The sequence below is a fragment of the Erithacus rubecula genome (assembly GCF_903797595.1).
Source record: "Erithacus rubecula genome assembly, chromosome: 2".
Classification (NCBI taxonomy): domain Eukaryota; kingdom Metazoa; phylum Chordata; class Aves; order Passeriformes; family Muscicapidae; genus Erithacus; species Erithacus rubecula.
The window spans coordinates 100,212,474-100,232,760 of record NC_136685.1 but is presented as its reverse complement, the minus strand read 5'-3'; the positions used below and the strand labels follow the sequence as shown (position 1 = coordinate 100,232,760).

Here is a 20,287-nt window from a genome sequence, read left to right as displayed (position 1 = left end):
TTCACCGGAAGTGCTTTGGAAAGTTATACCTGAGCATGAGGGGAGACATGCAGAATTTCAGGAAGATAAATATTTATAAAAATTCCTTCTGCTTTTGGAAGCAGAGTTTGAGAAACAGCTGAAGTGAAAGGTATTTGACAATTGAGTAGGGAATGACATTGCAAGGAGGAGGAAAAAGCCTCCTTTTCTTAGAGCAAACATAATATCTGGGTCTGCCAGGAGCAGACCACCCTAGCCCCACATTCTGTCTCATTGTTGAGTACTAAGTAATATGAAAACCAAGAGGATTTAAAAATAAGCACCTATAATTGTTCTATTTTTTTTCTCTGTTCTTTTAAAACTAAAGAAATTAAGGAAAAATTTAAGGTAAAGTTGAAGAGTTGAAGCCAATGATGTGTGTTACTGTTCCCTTGTAAAAGGACAGTTTTCTTATCCATGTCTTAAATTTAGCATCTGCTTTTGTTCATAATAGTGTAGGATCATTGTAAGATGAACATTGTAAGCCCCTTCAGGATATGGTGAAAAGGAGCTGCAGGATTCCTGGGGGAGGAGAAGCTCACATGCTTTAACTGAGTGCATCTATGCTAACAGGAGGCCTTTTAAAGGCTTCCTTGAAACACAATATTGTCTTCCAAGGTTAATCCAGGATAGTAATAATTAATTGTAAATTGAGAAACGGCTTTAATTCTTCAAAACTAGAAAAACCTGATGCACCAAGCCCACTCACTTAAAGGGCCAGCAGTGAAAGAAGACAATGTGGCCTCATAAAGCAGGAGGCTTGCAACTGTTTAGCTTTTAGAAAGTAAAATGACATGGGAATGATTTTCACTCTCTCTTTCTTTTAAATTTAGCATCAACAAATGTTTCTAAAATGCATTTGCTTGATGGATTAATGTGATTTATGTCTAGTGTCAAGTAATCTGTGGCAGTGTTCTTTTGGCTATCTGGGCATAGTTTTTCATCAGCAGGAATCACTGCAATTACATGACCAATAGAAGGCAGAAGGTTGATCATCAGTGATAAAGCTCAATATGGATTAGTGTCGTGTTTCTTATATCTTTGTTCCTTATCTTAAAAAGCCGTCCTGAGTTCTTTTTCTTTCCTCTGGTCCAACTCTTAGACTTTTTTTGTTTGCTTGTTTCCTGCTACTTGAGTGAGAACTATTTAAGATATTGATAGGTTTTCATAGGGCAAAAAGAAGGGTTTTCAAGCTGCGCTTTCATGGATAGCTGTTTACTCATGGAAGTGTCATAATTTTGAGTAACAGAAGTTTTTGGTATTGAATGGCACTGAAGTATGTTAAAAATACTTTTAAAAAATGCCATTTGAGAGTTTTTGCTGGTTACCTTCTTTCAGTTTGCTTTGCTGTGAAGATCTCCCAGGCCATATGTAGAAGCCATCAGGAAAAAACATTGAGCTGGATGTTGGATGGTACACCAAAAAGTAGTAATGACTATAATGAAGCCAAAAGAATAATAAGTAATAGAGTCAGAGCCATGTTCTGAGCCAATATTGGATGTGTTTTAGTCTTGCTTATTTTGAGTGAAACTCCCACTTGCATTCTTGAGATGCTTTGATAGGTAGGAAATGGCCACAGCGTGATCTTTATTTTGTCTGTTTCAAAGGCCTACGACGGGTTCGCCAGCTTGGGAATATCGCGGTTGCTGGAGCCTTCGGACATGGTGTTGTTAGCCATCCCCGACAAACTGACCGTCATGACCTATCTCTACCAGATCAGGGCCCATTTCTGCGGGCAGGAGCTCAATGTGGTTCAGATCGAGGAGAACAGCAGTAAGAGCACCTACAAAGTGGGCAACTACGAAACGGACACGAACAGTTCCGTGGACCAGGAGAAGTTCTACGCGGAGCTGAGCGACCTGAAGCGGGAGCCCGAGCTGCACCCGCCCGACGGCGGCTTGGCTGACTTCGCCTCACAGGACGACTCCGTGTTCGTCAACGACAGCGGCGTCGGCGAGTCGGAGAGCGAGCACCAGACTCCCGATGACCACTTGAGCCCCAGCACGGCTTCCCCTTCTTCACGCAGGACTCGAAGCGACACGGATCCACAGAAATCCCAGCAGAGTTCTGGAAGGACTTCTGCATCTGAAGAAATGGGGAAGTGTGGCAGTACAGACACAACACAAGTGCAGCCTGCATTGGGAAGGAAGAAATTGCTGATAACTGACACTTTAGACTTCAGTGACTTAGCACATGTCAGTGATCAAAAAGAGGATATGTCTCCCACAGTTGCTTGTGAAGATAACAACAAGAAGAGACACCAGAGCTTAGACAGTACCCCTGGTTTCTCAGAGCAAGAAAAGCTGGGATATATAGGATCCACAGAGAGCACAAGAGCAGATCCCAGTTCACCTGTCACAAAACCGAGTTTATCTCCTACTTCCAAGGCTGGATACTCCTATAATATGGATATGGATCTTGCAAAGAAGCCACATGCTTCTCCGAGGCAAACAGAATCTGATTCTGACGGTGATGCCAGAACAGCTTTAAATCATGCAGATCAAACTGCAAAAACAGCCCAGGTAAGACATTTATGTGTGTGAATTAGGATGGAGAGTCTGTTCAAGTTCTTTCTCTGTCTTTGTAATTTACACCAAATCTTTGGCATAAATGGTGAGGTGAGCAATGCATTTTTATTTTTGGGCAAAAAATATTTTGCCTGAGAAGTAGGTGGTACTGAAAAACAATCATTACATGAAAAACTAATTTATAGACAATTTTCCACTGTTGATCTTTTCAATCTCTCTTCAATTAAAGAAATTTGTGTTGTCAGCTATCTCAAAGATGGCTCCAAAGCTTTTGCCACTGTCTGTTGCAACTCATTTCCTCTGAGTGTTGCATACTGAAGCAAAAACTGGAAAAAGACATAAATTCATTAGGAAATGTAAAGCTTTGAATGCCTTAACATTTACTGAAGGTATTTCAGAATCCTGTCTGGGAAACCACGGAATCTCATGAACATAGCCAAGATGGTGAGGTAGAAACTCCAGACTGTTAAATTATGCTGCTTTCCATTGAATAGCCTAAGGCATGTTACTTCACCACAATGTCATTTTCCCATCTATAAAGATAACAGTGTATGCCCACCTACCTTGCAGATTTATTGTGAGAATGGAAGTTGAATATTATATATATTTGCTAAGTATTATCAATAAATCATATCATCATAAAATTATGTAAAACATGTTATCACCTCCACTTACAAAAATGCCAAAGCAGGCTTAAAATTTCAAGAGTTTTCTTGAGTTTGGGCTTTGTGCCATTAGCTCTGGTAAGAAAATAATATATCCAGATTTTGGTAGTGTGAATTGCTTCAAATATTTTTATGGGGTTTTTTTTTCTGAGTAAGCACCATAAAGATCATTTTACTGCAAGAGGGGCAGTATATAGATGAGTGATAATGACCAAATGCTGATTCCAGATCCAGCTAATTTCTTTCCTTTAATCAGTGAAGTCTTGTGAGTTTCTTTTCATCATCATCATCACCATCATCATCTTTGTACACTGGATGAGAAAGGAATAGCTTGGCCCATACAGAATAAAAGAGCAGGAGGAGACAGGATTTGTCCTCTGTGAAGATTTTCATGGGCAAGGTTGCAACAGGCCAAGAAAAAGCAAGAGTTGGCTTTAAAGGCAGTTCTTTGTTGTTAATTATTGGTGCATTTGCACATGGTAATAAAATCTCAGACTTGAGGCTCCCTCTGAACCTACACTCAGTTGTTGGTTAAAGTCAACCACCTCCATTTACACGTGGTTGTTGCAGGAGCACTGCAGGCAGCGCCTGTCCCAGCCCTGGCCCATGTAGAAATGCATTTTCCCACTCTTCATAGTTGACCTTGACTAAGAAACCAGCCCTTGGGAGTGTGTCTGCCTGGGAGCTGCTCATGTTCTCGTGTTGCCTGTGCAGAACCCCCTTTTGCTATTTCTGCTCTGCAAATACTCAGTCCTTTGTATGAAGAAGGGGCTTTCTTGTGCCTATTCATAAATTCAGTAGAAGCAGGTATTTTTGAAGGGTTTTTTGCCTTGTACCCAGCCTCTTTGTATTCAATTTAAGTTATAAGTGAGTGGTACCTGTATAAGTAGCCAACAAAGCACTTTTGTTGTAGCCATATTTGCATACATATTAAAGTAAATAAGTAAACACATAGCACGTTTGACATGGCTTCTATGAAGCCAGTTGGGTTTTTTCCACATCTGCAGTTTAAAGGCATTAAATATTGGTAGAAATTAAGTTTTAAGGGGAAGGTAGAGAGCTCCTATTTACATTATAAAGGCCTATGACTTTCTTTTTTACATTTTGATCATCTCTTCATTTCTGTAGAATGCTCTGTCACCTCATGAAGACATAATTCATGTGGCTCCTGACCTTTATTGTATAGGAAGGCTGCTGGCTATTAACTACTGTATAAACGTTCAGTACCCTGAGGCTGCCTTGCTGTTAATTGTATTTCTTTATTTTTAAGCAACGTATGTTGTCAAGACAGGAAGAACTTAAAGAACGAGCGAGAGTTCTGCTTGAGCAAGCAAGAAGAGATGCAGCATTAAAGGCAGGGAATAAGCAGCTAACCAGTACCCTCATCCCAGCCCGCAATAAGCAGCTGAACGATGTAAGAAACACTGGCTAGTCTTGCAGTTTGCAGAGTTACAATGCATTGTGTGTGCTGTCATGGCGGGGGGCATGTCCTTGCAGAGTATTTCTTCTCCATGTTTGATGTGTTGCGTGTCCTTCATTCATTTTTAAAATCTTTTTCTCCTGGTGTTATGGCCAATAGAAAGGTGTCTCCAGCTTTCCTGGAAGTCTGGGAGCACCTTCTTTGATTGGCACTGCAGTTTCTGGTGGGATGAAACTCAAACATTACTTGTTAAGCAATAGTGTAGTAATTTGTGCTACTTCTGATTACTTCTTTTCAGTTAATGTAAATCATTTCCTTGAGCCTCTGATGTGAGCTCCTTGCTGCTTTAGAAGTGTCGTTTCAGTGAATGGAGCTGCTTATGTCAGTCTTTTAAAAGAGTTGATGAAACCATTCCTTTTTATCACCAAAGTTGATTATGCTGGTGAGAGAGGAAAGTGGAACTGGGGAATGAGATCCAGTGCAGAAGTAGCTGTGGTTGCATCTCCAGTGGCTTCCACGGTGACCTGGAAGGATCTTTACTCTCTGGAGATGAAAGCTAATTAATTTTTATGCAAACCTTTGCAATGCAGGTTTTGTGATTCTAACTATTGCATGTTAGAGACTGTATTGGCAACTGAGAATGTAAATGTAACTGACAAATAATGATAGAGAGAAAGGCTGGAATCTTTACAGATTCCAACCTTTCAGAGCCGAGTCCTGAGGGGCAGATTCTTCTCTTTACAGGAATGGGATCACACAATCAAAAAATGAAGACAGTGATTTACATGTTTCATTTTATTTTCTTAACTCTCTTGGATCCATGCTGGTTTTTCTTTTTTATAGAAATTCCTCCCCGTAGACTGACACTTCATTTTACTTTGAAATATATTTGTATATGCACACAAGTCTTACTTATATACTTATTCTTATAATATATAAACTAATTTTTTATTATTTTGTTTTTTAAGTTTTTTCTAGATATGTATATTTTAGTATAAATTTCACTTTGGTTTTTTTTTTTTTAATTATCCTTTCATAAAGAAAATGGCATTAGAGGACAGTTACTATAGACAGCTACTCAGGCAGAAACAACTGTAATTAAAGTTGCCTAACATTTTTTATTACAAGCTCCTATTTTCAAAGGTTTTACAACTTTGCTAGTATTTCATTGTTTGAGCTGAAATCTTCCCTGTCAGCTCTTCTGCCTCAGGGTAATATTTTTAATTTGTTTTTACAGTCCAAAAAAACCCTGTTCATCTCTTTTGCTGTATTAGATTGGACAAAGCATTGTTTTACTCACATTAAAAATAGATAAAATTTGGAAAGATGGTTAGATTACTTTGAAAAATCTGTTCAAAACAGTCAAAGTTGTGTTAATACCACAGTCTTGTCAGAGATCCTTGAAGTTCAGAAAAGTTCCTAAGTGTCTGTAAAAATTGTCTGCGTGGACACTGCCTAGCAAGAACTTCTTTTACCATTGCTGTCCTAAGGATTGAGGCCCCTTCTGATGCAGGTCATCATATTGGGAAGCAAAACTTTCTCTTTTAGACTCAAACTCCTGCTAATGAGATCAAACAGGAGTAAAAAGAGCTGCCCCTGTGGCATACAAAGAAGAGGTGCCCGGGGTAGGTGGCAATGTGAAGTTAAATAATAATGAAAATGGTGTCCAGGCCATGAAAACCAGCTGAAGGGTAGGAGATGGTGCAGGGTTTTCAGGGTGAGAGTCAGGACTATGTAGTTCAGGCAGCCAGGTAACCCATGAGACCTTATTTCATTTGTTACAGAAGCTGAAAAATTAATTAGAAGCATGCTGGAAAAGGAAGGGCAGTCTTTTAGGGTAGTTTGGCAGAGCCAAAGTTTCTTGCTGCCTCTGTCACAATCTCAAGAACTGTCCTGGAGCAGGTGGTCCTGGCCATGTGAAATCTGGGTACTCTGAGCAAACCATGATGGGCACTCTTGACTTGAGCCAATTGTCAGATAAGAATGGCAAATCTCTTCAGCTCTGAAGTGTGTTGTGGAGATGTGATCTGAAGGCTCTTATAGTTGATGTATAACAATATACATTATATAAAGCTGTGTATAACTTGTATGTATGTATTATATACATATCCTTATATGTGCATATTCTGAAAGAGAATGTATATGTACAGGAACATATAAAGATGTAAGATAAAACACATTGATTTCTATTTTTCTTTAACGTACTTGATCTTAGTAGAGATGAGGCATTTCCATTTGATGTAGTTCTGCCAGTTTTCTACAGGTCTTTGCTCATTTGATTGTTAGCATATAGCACAGGCTTATTTCTATTCATGGGTTTTTTGGTCATTAAGGTTAATAATAAGAACTTTGACTCAAAGCAGTGTTGTATGTGTCAGTGTGCAGTAATGTGTAGTAGTGTGTTATCCAAATGAGAGCTGTGATAATGAGAATCAGCATTTAGTAGTGGAAATTGGACGAGGCTCATTTTCAGGATGGATTGAAATTCAAAAAAAAATGGTTTAAAACAGGAAGATCTAATTTTAAATAAGAAAACTTTGAAAAGATAGTTCAGGGGCAATACTTTTGAAAGTAACTCTTGAAGTTTTGCAATTGCACCTTTTTTGATGCCTTCTCAGAAAGAGCTTGAAGCATCCTAGTCTTTCAGAGTGTGCACTGTCAGTCACCCCAGCTAAGTGAAGCCTATGGAGTCATTAATGGCTTTAGAAAAGTCTCATCTCCTAGGCCTTGCTCTTACCACCTTCCATGTGTCAGGTGTGAGCCAGGAGTTTCTGCTTTCCCAGTGAACAGGTGAGAGCAGTGTTCAGTGTGTGGGTTTGGACAATGTGCACGGGGAGGACAGGTCGTGGGGCTTCTCAGGGTCAGCAACAGGGAGGAAATTTCCAAATCTGTACCGTGGCCATAAATACAGGTTTATTTGGTGTGCACCTGCCTGATCTGTATTGGTAAAAGTCCATTTTGAAAAAAACAGTGTTCCTGTTTCTCCTCTAAGCACTGAGCACAACCTCATTTCTCCCAGTTCTTCCCTCCTTGCAGCATGGTAGTAGTTTTTTCAGTGTTATGTCTGTTCATTTGGTGCTTCTCAGAAGCCTTCAATCTCAACCTGTATGCATGCCAGACAGCATGTGGAGGTATGTGCACAGGTATTTGAAATCTAAGAGGAGACTGCATTGATCAGAACCTCCTTGAAATCATGCTCGTGGTTTGGGAGGATCATAGCTGTATCATTAAAATTGATGCAGCCCCTTTGGAGACTGGAAGAATTAGCTTAAGAGCTCTGTGAACAGAGTTACTGATCCCCTTGTGGATCCCTTTCTCTATGGTAGATTTATAAACAGCTCAGCCTTTCTGCTTGCTTTCTTGATGTATGTGTGCATGTGGTGACTCTTTTACGAGATGCTTCTGTCATTTGCAATCTGATATAGCAGCTGCAATCACTTAGCTTTTAGCCAGGAGAGCCTTTTTATTAGCTTACTCATTTTTATTTAACTTGCCTTTTCTCATGGTGAATATCACAGGGCTAGAAGGGGCATATCTGCTCCCACCAGATGCTGTGAAATATCAACCTGTAGTGATGGTTGTTAGCAGCAGCAGCTTGGCTGGAATGTGATGTTGGAAAGGTGAGGAGACTGAGCTGGGCTATGCGACCTATCCGGCAAAGTGACAGGCTGGAGGGGACCACAGTGAGTAGGAAATACTCGGAAGTTGTGAGCCTAAAATGCCTTTCTAGGAGGGGAATCCTCATCCACAGAACATGGGGTAAAATCTCTAATTTTTGAATCTCAGCATAAGTCTTTTGTCAGCAAATATCTGTAGAGGCCGTTGGTGAAATCTTCTTATTTTCTTTTAGTGACTGGGCCACATAAAGAATGGAAATTTACTGCAGCTGTCATTTACTCTCCAAACTCAAATGGCTATGGTTATGGAGTCAGCATGATTACAGAGAATGGAATTAGGAGTTAAGAAATGCACAGGCAACTTTAATTAACCTCCTTTGTGTATATGCATTATGATGTAGTCTTTAATTATGTGATCACATACTATTTTCCCCAAAGCAATTGTGTCTCATTTTCCTCAGAGGATAGAGGTGATGTAGAAGGCTGTTTGTCCAGAGGACCTCTGTGCTTTTGATTGCAGGAATTGGAAGGTGGACGACAAATGAAGCAGGGACTATGAGGAATAAAAGATGAGGTCATGGTGCTTGAAAGAATTAAATGTACTTCTGCCTTTACCCAAGTTCCTGATCAGTGCCACTAAGTCTTTTGAGCCAAATGTCCTCCAGGTGGTCACTGTTTGTGTGTCCTTCCTTTCTGGATCACTTTGAGGCAGAAGTTTGATTTGCAGATATATTGAGCATCCAGGTCTGTCAGGGAAATCAATTGGAGCTGTGCTTGAGACATATAAAGGGCTATATAAAGCTTAGTATACTGAAAAAAAATCCAAGTAATAGGCTTCCCAGAGCAAGCACCCAGCGACAGATCCTTTTAGCTGGATCTCTCCGTCTCAGTTCTCATCAGAAGAGCAGGGTAATAACTCTTCCACGGCTTGTTGTGAGGAGGGAATGTGATTAATGCTCTTGAGGCTCTTAAATACCGTAGAAGATGGGCACTGTAGAAAGAAATCAAGAAATTAACAATTCTGTCTTCAGAGCATGATTTGAATATTGTAGTGTAAAGAATAATTCTATGTATTGATGGGTCTGCATACTGAACAGTGAAAATAAACCGAAGTACTGCACACCACTGGGTAGAGCTCAGGTCTGGGCTGAACACCAAGAGATAGTGAAAGTAAAAGTGGTGCCACAATAAGGCTCTGTTTCAGAGGATGCAGAGCAGGATGAAAATTAAGATTATGCCCACTAGCTTTATTTCTGGCATCTCCTAAATCCCGTGTCAAAATCTTTTAACTTGTTTTTTTAGGTAGACAGCTTTAGCAGGGAATACCATATCTAATGGAATTCATGAAAAATAATGCTCATCTGGCAAAAGATGTATTTTTCTGTCTACCAGCAGCTACAGATGGTTTCTGAAATTATTTGGCTTCTGCATGAGCTAAGGATTCCTCCTTGGTGAATTTAGGTGCAGAACTGAGCCACCCATATATATGGATTTGGCCAGAAATTTTGCAAATTTAGGATCTGGCATAGATTCTGGGATGCAGGAGTTCAATAGCATGATATCTGGAGGAAATCACTCTGTCTTCTGCCTTTTGTGAAATAGGAAAATAGTAATTTGTCCTTCAGAACAACATTCAAGTATAACTACGCTAAAAATTGTGAGGGACTCCATTTGAACAATAAAAATTTAAAATCAACATAATGCAAACTGACATGGGGGAGTTTGGAGAGTAATCCCGAGGCTGCTGCTGTGCTTAAATGCAACTGTTGCTACCCTGCTTTCTGTACAGAGAAAGATTTGGGTTTAATTATCTCTGGTACCATTATTTTATATTTATTCAAGCTGAATGACAGCACTAGCCGCCTCAATGTGTATAGATTGGGAAAAAAAAAAGAAAGATTTGAAAGAGCAGTGGTGATTATGTTCAACTCTTTTGATAGATTTTGCAGATAGAAAGTACTGCAGATACTTCACCAAAAAGCTGTCTCCTCCAAACACACGAACACTGTGTGCAGAGGGCAGAGGAACAGGCTGTGCCATGAGATTGTTTCTCCTTGCTCAGAATACTGCTTTTTATTACTCCCTTGCTCAAAGGACTTGTTGCAGCTGTATCTAATTCATTTTTAATAAGCTCTTTCTACTTCAGGTGTCAATCTGTTGTGCCCATTACTTTTCATTTTCATAAATATTTGAGTGCAAAATGATAACTTTTTTTTTTTTTTTTTTTTTTTTTTTGCATGCATGCATGCACTGGACTAGTGGAAATGGAAGTTCTTTTTAGAAAGGCTTCAGAAAGTGACAGAATCTGAAAGGAGATGAGTCTTTATGTTCTTTAATTTTGGTTGGATACATTTCCACAGATACCAGATACAATGACTGCAATAAAATAAAAATAAAATATTATTTTAAATGCTCAGAAAAAATGCTTTAATAAATGATCCTATTTTTTGATCGTGTCTGGCAATAATCTGCTGCCCCTCCAAACTAATAAGCTCCAAACTGTCCAAACTTATCTCCAATAAGTAAATTGTAGCCAACATGAACAGAAGTGATACCAAAACCAAATTCAGAGTAGACGACAAAAATAGAATATTTTAATTTGGTTGAAAGATGCCTTAAACTCAAGGTAGCAATGGGAGTGTTCTTTCCTCCAATTATATTTTCAGATTCTTGAAAATGAGTACAAAATAGCTTCAATTAGTATTTTTTTTCTGTGTCAAACCAGAATCCCTATTTCAGTTGCATTAGGAAAGGTATCCAGTTCACTGCTGGATTCTTTGTAGTCTCCTCGGTTGGAAAATTAATGTCTATGATTGAGGTGGTAATGTTAATTCATTTAAGGAAGCACTCTCATGTTATTCCTATCTTGTTTTTCTTTCAAAAAAATAGATGAAAAACCTGATCTTTATTAATTAAACAACCCACATTAATTTATTGAGGTGTAGGACTTTGCAGGTGGCAACCTTTGTCTTTTAATATTAATTGGAAAATATTGATTGAAAAAAGACTAGTCTGTCATGCTGATAATTGCAACCAGATTTAGATATGATCACTAGATCTTCCCAAGATTACAAAGAAGGAGTTACCATCTAATTGGTAAAAAGATTGAACATTATTTTGGTAATCCCTGAGCTTTGGTAACTTATTCCCTGTTGTTCATTTATATGTCTTGTCTGTGTGCCACTGTAAAGTGCTTAAATATGGTGTAAGCTGGTAAGACTATGTATGTAGAGCCATGTACATTTCATAAGCATTCTGAGTTTTATAGTTGTTTTAACAGTATGCTTTTCTTTAACTGGAGGTTAGACCTGCTGAACACTTCAAACTTACCTAATATTTACTTCTTTGCAGTGACGTGCTAAGGTTAAGATAGTCTGATCTCAATTCCTTGATGGCAGGAACAAGCAACTTGTTTTATTTAGTATTCCTCAATATATGAAAAATAAAAGCAATCTGTAACTTTCAAAAAAGGTTTTACATCTTTTGACTTCATAATTGGTCTGTTTAAGCACTTTCTTGCTATGAAGTTGTGATCTTTCATTGTACAAAAATATTGCTGTAGACAAGTCCCTGGCATAGCTGGGAAAATAAATCAATTAGTGCAAGTAAACTAATTTTTAAGAAGAATTAGTATGCACTGTCAGTTTTATAGCAGGAAGGATTTCGTGAATAAGGTATAGCCTTTGATAATGCACAACAAATGTTAGCAGTTTCATTTTTAGATATAAATGCTAGTGTTTCTGAGCTGACTTTTATTGCTGTTATTTCTATAAGATGTATCTGTTTACACCAGTTAAGGATCTGGCCTAAATATATAAATTTATTTATTATGTGGCTGTAAATTCAAGGTGGCTGTAAATTCAGTCTGCAGCCATACCATTAACTCGCATGCTGACAGAAAAGAGGCTGGCTGTTTATTAATGAAATTTTTAAGATCACCTGAACAAGATTAGTTCCAAAATTTTAGTGTCTTTTATCCCTTTATAAATATCAGCAAAAAAAAACCCCAAAAGTGTCTGTTTCAGAGCTATCCCTTTGTGAACAGAGTGAGACCCGGGTTTCTCTGCCCCTGGAATGCTCTTTTTCTATCGCTCTAATAGCTGTGGACGTTTTCCGTGTGGATGTTCAGTACACGCTGTTGTGAATCCCAGGATGATATCGCCATTACTTAGAGCTGTATTTTGCATTGCCTATTCTGTGATTGCTCAGCATGCACAAGGGTAGAGTTAAAATCTTTATTCATTTCATTTAAAAATGTTTCTTTTGTTCTCCTTATCGTGTTCTGGCTTTCCCAAGGATATATGCCTTGAACGAAAAGTCACATGTGCATTACTAATTGTGTGCCATTGTATTTACAGTTCCTAGTGGTGGCACTGTGAAGCTACTAATTCTTTTGCTTCACTTGATGTAAAATAATCTGAGTGTCTTTGATAGCAGTGAAACAGTATTAATTGTTTTGTACGTTTCTTGGTCACTCTTCTTAGGTGGTCTTCATAATCTATTAGAACTTTCAGCCAGATTTTTGTAATGTCATGCCTCCAGCAGTGATTAAATTGGTAATTAATGAACAGTCCTTGGCAACATAAACCACATCCCGTTAATTTTCCCTTTTGAGTTTTTCGAAGTTGTCGTCTCTGTCAGAAAGCATTGCGCCACCTTGCTACGGCCCCTTGGCATGGAACCACAGCGACGGGATTTTTTGCAGCCATTAGTAGATCAGAGCAGTAATTTCACAGTATTTTGGTCAGGGTAATTATAGTACCAAGTACCGAGTAGAGTTGGGAATTCACACAAGAAGTCCAGAAATACCAGGTGAGCTTCCTTGTGTTCACTGGGACGTTATGATTAGTTTAATTGGGCTTTGTTTGATTTCAGCCGCGGAGACTCTTTGTGCCACGGCACTGCAGCCACTTTCCACTTTAGTGTTTCTGACCTGCATTGACAGGAACTGGTGCAAAAATGAACTCTTTGAAGTGGGACTCTTTGGAGAGGGCAGCTAAAAAAGGGGAAGAGTGATGTGTAAGTAGTGTACTGTAGCAAAGCGCGACACCAGCCCAAACACCCTGCATTTTGCGGGGGATGAGATTCAAATTCTTTCATATTTTCAACCGGAACAGATAATATTTCTGCTACGTTTGTGCAATTCTCAAGTAAATTACTGCATTTAAAAACACAATCTGTTTTTAATCTCAGGCTTTTACATAGTACCTGCTGTTCTACCTTCCTTTGAAGATACAGTTGTTTCTCTCACAAGAAATTCTGTGAATCGTCTATTTAGTCCTGCAAACAAATCTGGGTGAATGCATTAATGAGACTGCAGCTGCACTTAGCAGTTCACATGTCACAAAATAGTAGGTAAAGGCATTCATACTTGAGTGACTGACTATAGGTGTAGTGGCCTTCAGCAGTACATTGTGCACATTAAACTTTAAATAGTCACTTGCCTGTTGGCTTCTGAATGAAAGGACTGTCACTGGTCACTTCTCCTAAAGCCTTAATGAAACCAAATAGTTTGCTACGAGTTTGGGCCTAACCATTGGGGTGTTTCATGCAGTCTTGTCAGTTGATGTTCATGAATTGACTTGAACGAAGATCAAAGTGTTTCTCAAAATGGAGAAGCGGGGAGAGAGACAGCTCCTTCAATTGCACCACAAGAGCTAATCAAGCCATCAGTTCTTTATGCACTCTGCGTGCCTTTAGAATTTAATACCCAATGGTTTGTCAGGACAAATTGAAATTCGGGGGTTGGCGGGGAGCGGGGGGGAGGTGGAGAGTGTCCCTCCTCAGCCTGCTGAAAATAAAATAAGCGCTTCATTCTTCTGGAGTATCGTTTTGATAAATTTTATCTTTTAATGTAAAACTGCAACGTTGATTAAACGTTTAGGGTTGGAAAAAGAAGTTAGGGTGAAGGACTCGCCGTCAATGGACATTATGCACCTTAGCGCTGAGTAAAGATTCAGGTTCAAAGTGAAAGAGAAACTAAACTCAGGGTGATTTTTTTTTGTTTCTTTGATTGCTAATGAACTTTTTTTTTTTTTTTACCGAGACATTTTAAATTGGATTCAGAAGATAGATTTTTGAGTGTCAGTTAAAACAAAGTCATGTGAAAATGCCTCTCTCTCTCCCTCCCTCCCCTTCTCTCCTTTTAATTGATATGATTTAGGCAGAGGAAAATGGTAAGGGGGATTTTTCTATTGCAGAAGCAATTTTTAAGGATTTAGTCTTATTTAGCCTGAAGGTCTTCACACTAATGAGAGCACTTAAGTTACGTCCAGGCGTTGATTAGACAGCTCATCTATCAACTGGAGCATGAGAATTTGTATTTTAGGTACCTTTTATACGTTATAAATTTTTTTTTATTACTTTAGACTTTGTTTTCCACAAATCTTTAATGTCTTCTTTCACATCCAAGTTGTCTCTAACTCAGTTGACAGAGTAGAAATGTGAACAAGGAAATACTCTACGTTTGATGTTGAGTACTTTTCAATACAATTCAATAGTACCGAAATTTTGACAATATCGAAACTGCATCTGTAGAAATTGGCATGCTGGGTGCAAATTGCTACCAAGATGCATTCCTTAAACTGCCACAAGCTCCCTCAAAGTAGAAATGCATTTATTCAGGGAACACAGGATTGTATATGTATTTTTAAATGCCCAGCTACTACCCCCACCCCCAAATTGTGAATGCTCTCTCTACCTGTAGTTTTTTTGCCATGTTTAAAACACAATAGCGTCTTAATTATTTTCTAAACCATTCTGAAAAGTACAGCTTTTGTAACTTTTTGACATTTGAGGTTTAAAAAAAATTAAAACGTTGCCACCAGCTTGCACTATGAGCAGCCTGTAATAACAGTTAAAAAAGCTTTCTGAACTATTTGACAAGATTTCTTAGTGCTGAGGCCATATGCTGTAGCCTTTAAGCTATTTCTTCCTATCAGTTTCATTATCACCTGCCTCTGAGTCTCCAATATCATCAGTAAGCACATGCAGAATCATAATTATGCCATGTACAAGTTCTTTGATAACATGTACAGTTTTCTTCTTAATTCTTTATCAAATGCATTGATCGTGGCATGTGTGCATTGATCCAGGTCCACCATCTGGCTGTGTGTGATAAGCACAGTGGCATCTTTGCATTTCCACTGTCATTCATTGCGCTACAATTTGGCTGCAGGGGAGTAGTGGCTGGGATTAGCCCTGTTCTGCTACTTACTTGCATTTTAAGTTGACACCTCTACAGCGGCTCAGACCACATTACAAACTGAAACACATACGCACGACTTAGTGATGTGACACTCCTCAATAAGCTTACTCCACTAGCTACTCAACAATCTGTAATTGGATTTGTAGGAATAACAGCAAAAGATTTCCTAAGAATTGCTGGGGACAGAAGGTGAAGTTTTCTCATTATTGGCAAAAGGCTAGGTATAGATCTTAGGCGATTGGTATTTTCCATTAAAAAAACCTGCCAGCAGTTTGCAGGACTTTTAAAAAAAAAAAACACCTAGCAAAATAGGGTCCAGGGAGATGTAGGGTTTGCACTTGTTCTTTTCATTCTCATCACATAGAAGCAGACAGGGATCTCGTTACCCTCCCCCAAAAATTGAGAGAAGAGGGGGAGGAAAACCAACTTTCAGAGGCCCCCTGCAGCCCGCTGTCTTTGTTCGGCTGGGAGTGACCCGGGAGCATTCCTCGGGAGGGCACATCCCCTCCCTTGGCGCGGGGCTGCCCGCCCTGGGAGGAAGCTTCCCAGGATGGCAGTCTGGGAGATGCTGCTCTCCAGCTTACGCATCCCCTACACTTGCCAAAAGTCTTTGTTTCATAACACCATTTCCCCCCCCCCCCCCCTTTTTTTTTTTTTTTTTTTTTTTTCAAATTATAAAGTCAAGTTTACACAAGAGAAAATCCCTTAAGTGGAGCTCGACGAATGTTGACTCCTACAATGAGTAAGCAGCTTTCTTAACTTCTGTGTGTAACTCAGCTGTGGCAAGGCACAGAAAACACCATCTCTCCAGCCTGCTCATCTTGGTCGGACGTTCTGCCTCGTCTGGATTGATGGCACTGTTCTAGGGTATTTCTGAACCTGCAGGCTTGAGCCCCTGTTTGTGGGTCATGCCAATAGCACTGACATTCACGATGACAGGCAGAACAAGCTCATGGATCCCAGCACCTTAGGTGATTGTTGACCTTAATTATACTTCCTGGATGGGAAAGAACACAAACTTGCCTCAGCAGGGAAAATTCCAGGGAAGAAGTTAGTGGAGGCCTTTGTCTCTGCTTTTGGTTTAGATCAACTTTCTCGGTGGTGTTTCCTGGGAACCCTGTGGGTTGGCAGGGCTGCCCTCGCAGGGTTCTCTGGGAAAGCACCTCGCTCTCTGCACCAGCACAGGCGAGCGAGGACAGAAGGAAAGCACAACGTGTTTTTGGAATTGAGTACCTCAGCCTGTCCCTGAAACTTGCTGTAGAGCCAAGTGCAGTGTGAAACAGATGAGATCACCTCTGTCACAGAGATGTGCAGCTCTGAAATGGTTAAATAGGTTAAATCTTATTTATCTGAATAGAACTTGGGGGCTGTTTAGCAGAATGCTCCAGCACAAATACCTGTGGTTCACTTTGACGTTACAATTTTTTTGTTGGTTTCTTTACTTATAAATACTTGAACTGTTAGACCTTTTACTTTTTTCTCTGAGAAAGATGTATTTGTACCAGATTAGAAAAGCTAAACTGTTTCTTTACATTGAATAATCAGCCTGTCATGACAAATCTATCTACTTCTGCATGAGTAGGTGCCAGTTTGACTAGCTTCTTTTAGGCTCACACTGGGTTTTAAGCTGGATCCGTGTGCATGACTGGCAGTGCATTTGTTGGACCAGATCTAAGGAGCCAGAGAGCGTTCAGCTCCTTTTTGCCTACAAAAGAGCAGCCAGACAACCAGCAAGAGGCCTTGGATGTAGCACAAGGTGATACTTACTTAGTCAGCCATTCTTTTTTTCAAATATTTTTTTTCCATTCAGTAAACTAAGAGTTTTTCAGTTTCACAATGACACAAGGAATTAAATTATCAGTGGATTGTCTTTCTACAGCCACCATTCTTCACACAGAAATACTGTACCAAGAGTATTTTATATTTTCCAGAACAACATAAAATTATTTTTAAAATTGAAAAATAAAAATAGAAGAAATTGCTGGCTATTTCTTTAAAAATGCATCCTTGGTTTAAGGAGATGTTTTCCATTTTGCAGCCACACCTCTCCATTTTATCATGAATTTTGGAAGCTTTTTTCCTAACAGCTTTGTTAAGATATTTTTTGTGATTCTTCCAGTTTTAGACTTTGGGCTACTTCTGTGTTCATTGTGTCTTGTCTCACCAGTATATTGGTGCCCTAGCTCCTAAACCAGTAGCTGCTTAAGCAGTTTGATACTTTTTGTGATATTACATTCATGAAAAAATATTTTCAAGCTACACGCAGTTTATCGACAGTGAGGTGGCTGATGTAGACACCAGGCAGAAGGCAGAAAATACCCAAGATGTTTATGTCTGTCTTTGCTTACCACCTCCTATGATCTGAATAGCCGCAGAATTCCAAAAACACTTTTGTTTATGCCTAGTGTTCCTTGCTTAGCAATCTGTATTTTGTTCACTACCTGTGTATTCTGAGCTGTTCTGAAACAGTGGTAGAGACCAAACATAAATGTGATCCCCAGGGTGATCAAAGATTTAATCTGACCAGATGGGCCAAACTTGAGAAAGATTTTGACTTTCCACTCTGTTTTGCAACAAGAAAGGCTGATTTTTTTTTTCTTCCCGTCCTTTCTTTGTTAGCAAAGGCAGAGATCAGGCCATCCCCAGAGAAATGAGCAGGTGTGGCCATTTACAAGCATGTCTGGTTATATTATAAACCAACATAAGAAAAGTTTGAAATGGTTTGAAAAGATCTGCTAAACAGTTTTAATGTTTCATCCCAAATCCTATTTACTCAAACAAGAGCCGATCAAGGTCACAGTACAACCCAGCCTGCTCAGACCTTTAAAGCTCGTGTAATTTTATTTATTTATTTTATTTATTTTTTATTCTGCCTTCTCTTCTAACTGAATAGGTACATTTTGGTAATCCTGAATAGGTACATTTTGGTAATCCTTGCCTCTGGACAAGCACAGAAGTCTTTTCTTTCTGAATGGCTAATAACAGAGCCGTTCTTCCTGTCTAATGATGAAAGAGGTGGCAGTCAAGTTCTTTCTCTTAGATGTACTGTGCACTCACGGCTGACCACGAACCATTTTGAAACCCACAGCTTCAGGAATCACTTGCTCTCATACAATTCTGGTTTGATTTTGTTGCTGAGGATTCTGAGTAATTTACCACATTTTTAAAATTTATTTTTGTCCCCCAGTCTATGGACACAGTAAAAAGTTTACTTTTTAAATATCAAATAAATGCAGTTCACCATATTGTATTTTTTTATAGTGAGAGAATGATTCATTATTATAGTGCTAGTGTAAAGTCAGTTTGGATCCTACCAAAATCTACCAAAAGGACGACTGAAAATCCCTGGCAAAGTTTTTGTAGTTTATTTTCATTTTCTTTTTAATGTGAGAAGATTGCAAAATTTTTAGTCATTTGAGGAGATGGTTTTTAAAGGGTGAGTTTGGGGGTTTTTTGCCCTGAAAGACTCCACCGCTCTCAATATTTCCCTGAGTTGAGCAGCTCTCAGCTGGCTGGTAATGATCTCGGAAACTGCCCTGCCAGTGTTTCACATTTGAATTCACCTTCCCAATTCCATGGGATAATTTTTGGCCAAAGTAATGTCAGTCATTGCCGTCTGCGGCGAGTACAAACAGGACCCCCTAATGGCAGCCATTTTTATTTGTTTCTTAAGATCCAAAGGCTGCTGAAAGAACAATTGGATAAAGTTGAGGATTGGAGAAGCTTGATTTTCTTGTTCCAGTGAAATGAAACTCCCGGCCTTTTTTTTCTTCCCCTTTCCCTTAAAAGCCGGAGTCAGCTAGGGGGTTGTAGCTGTGTCAAAGCCGTTGGGATGCCACTGCTGATCACTTTAATTACTAGGACTAAGGAGGATAAAATTAAAAGTAGCACCATTGAAGCAGTGGAAGAAAGCTTGCCGAGATGTCAGTGAACTGTGAAATATAAAAATTGCATACCAATACATTTTTATAGGAGGGAAACAAGGAATTACATTACTTATTCTTGAAGAGTTTGTCCTTAAATAGTGAAGTTTTCCTCGCTGCATCTGCATGGCAGATCTTTAAACCATTACAAAATAGTTAGGGGGAAATAACAAAGAAAACTGTAATGTCTCTTTGGCATGTCAGATTCGTGTCAGAGGGTGGAAGATTTTACTGAGTTTTATTTTCAGCTGTACAGGAAAAAATAAGTCACTGTATGTGTGTTTGCTTGATCCTTTCCTGGTGCAGTGCTTCTTTTCATATCTCCTGGGTTGTTCGGTTTTTTAATATTTTTGTTCATGCCTCTGTACCTCTCTCAAGTGCTTTCCTTTCCAAATTCTAGCTTGATACGCTGTTTAACTATTTTTCTGTACTTCAAAACTTAGTCTGTCTACTTTTTCTGCCCTCAGTTTCACTGTTCCTTCGTACCAGTGTTTCTTCTGCCAAGCTCAGTAACCAAGGGTTCAAATACCTGAATTGAATTTAAGCAAGAACTAGGCTGGTTTTTCCCTTATCCGCTGGTGATGATTGGCTTAATCAGCACAAACACAAGCCACCATAATCTGTGTTTGCTTGGAGATCCCCGGGATGTTAATGACTATGCTAATAATTCAGGATACAAGTTCTCTTTCAGGAGGAGGGGAGGAAAGGAGACATGAGAAATCAGCCAGCTCAGTTTAGGGCATTTTTGTCACTAACATGTAACTGGCCCTATTTTAAATTACATGTGCTGAAGTAGATTAAATTGTTTGACATTAAACCATGTGGGAATCCTAATTTTGTACATTTGTTCTTAGAAGACATATAAGTTAAGCCCACAAGTTTCTATATTCAAGGAATTGGGAATATTAG

General features: G+C 39.2%; 1 protein-coding gene across 12 annotated transcripts in view; it reads left to right on the top strand.

Annotated features, from left to right (window-relative positions):
* Window positions 1–20,287, top strand: part of EHBP1 (EH domain binding protein 1) — a 205,229-nt gene that overhangs the window by 131,063 nt on the left and 53,879 nt on the right. For 10 of the 12 annotated variants that reach the window (XM_079324077.1, XM_079324076.1, XM_079324075.1 and 7 more), the window contains 2 exons: window positions 1,626–2,540; window positions 4,482–4,625. In XM_079324077.1, the coding sequence (XP_079180203.1) occupies window positions 1,626–2,540; window positions 4,482–4,625 (1,059 nt within the window). The remainder of the gene's footprint in view (window positions 1–1,625; window positions 2,541–4,481; window positions 4,626–20,287) is intronic. The other 2 variants (XM_079324068.1, XM_079324067.1) reach the window with 1 other exon arrangement.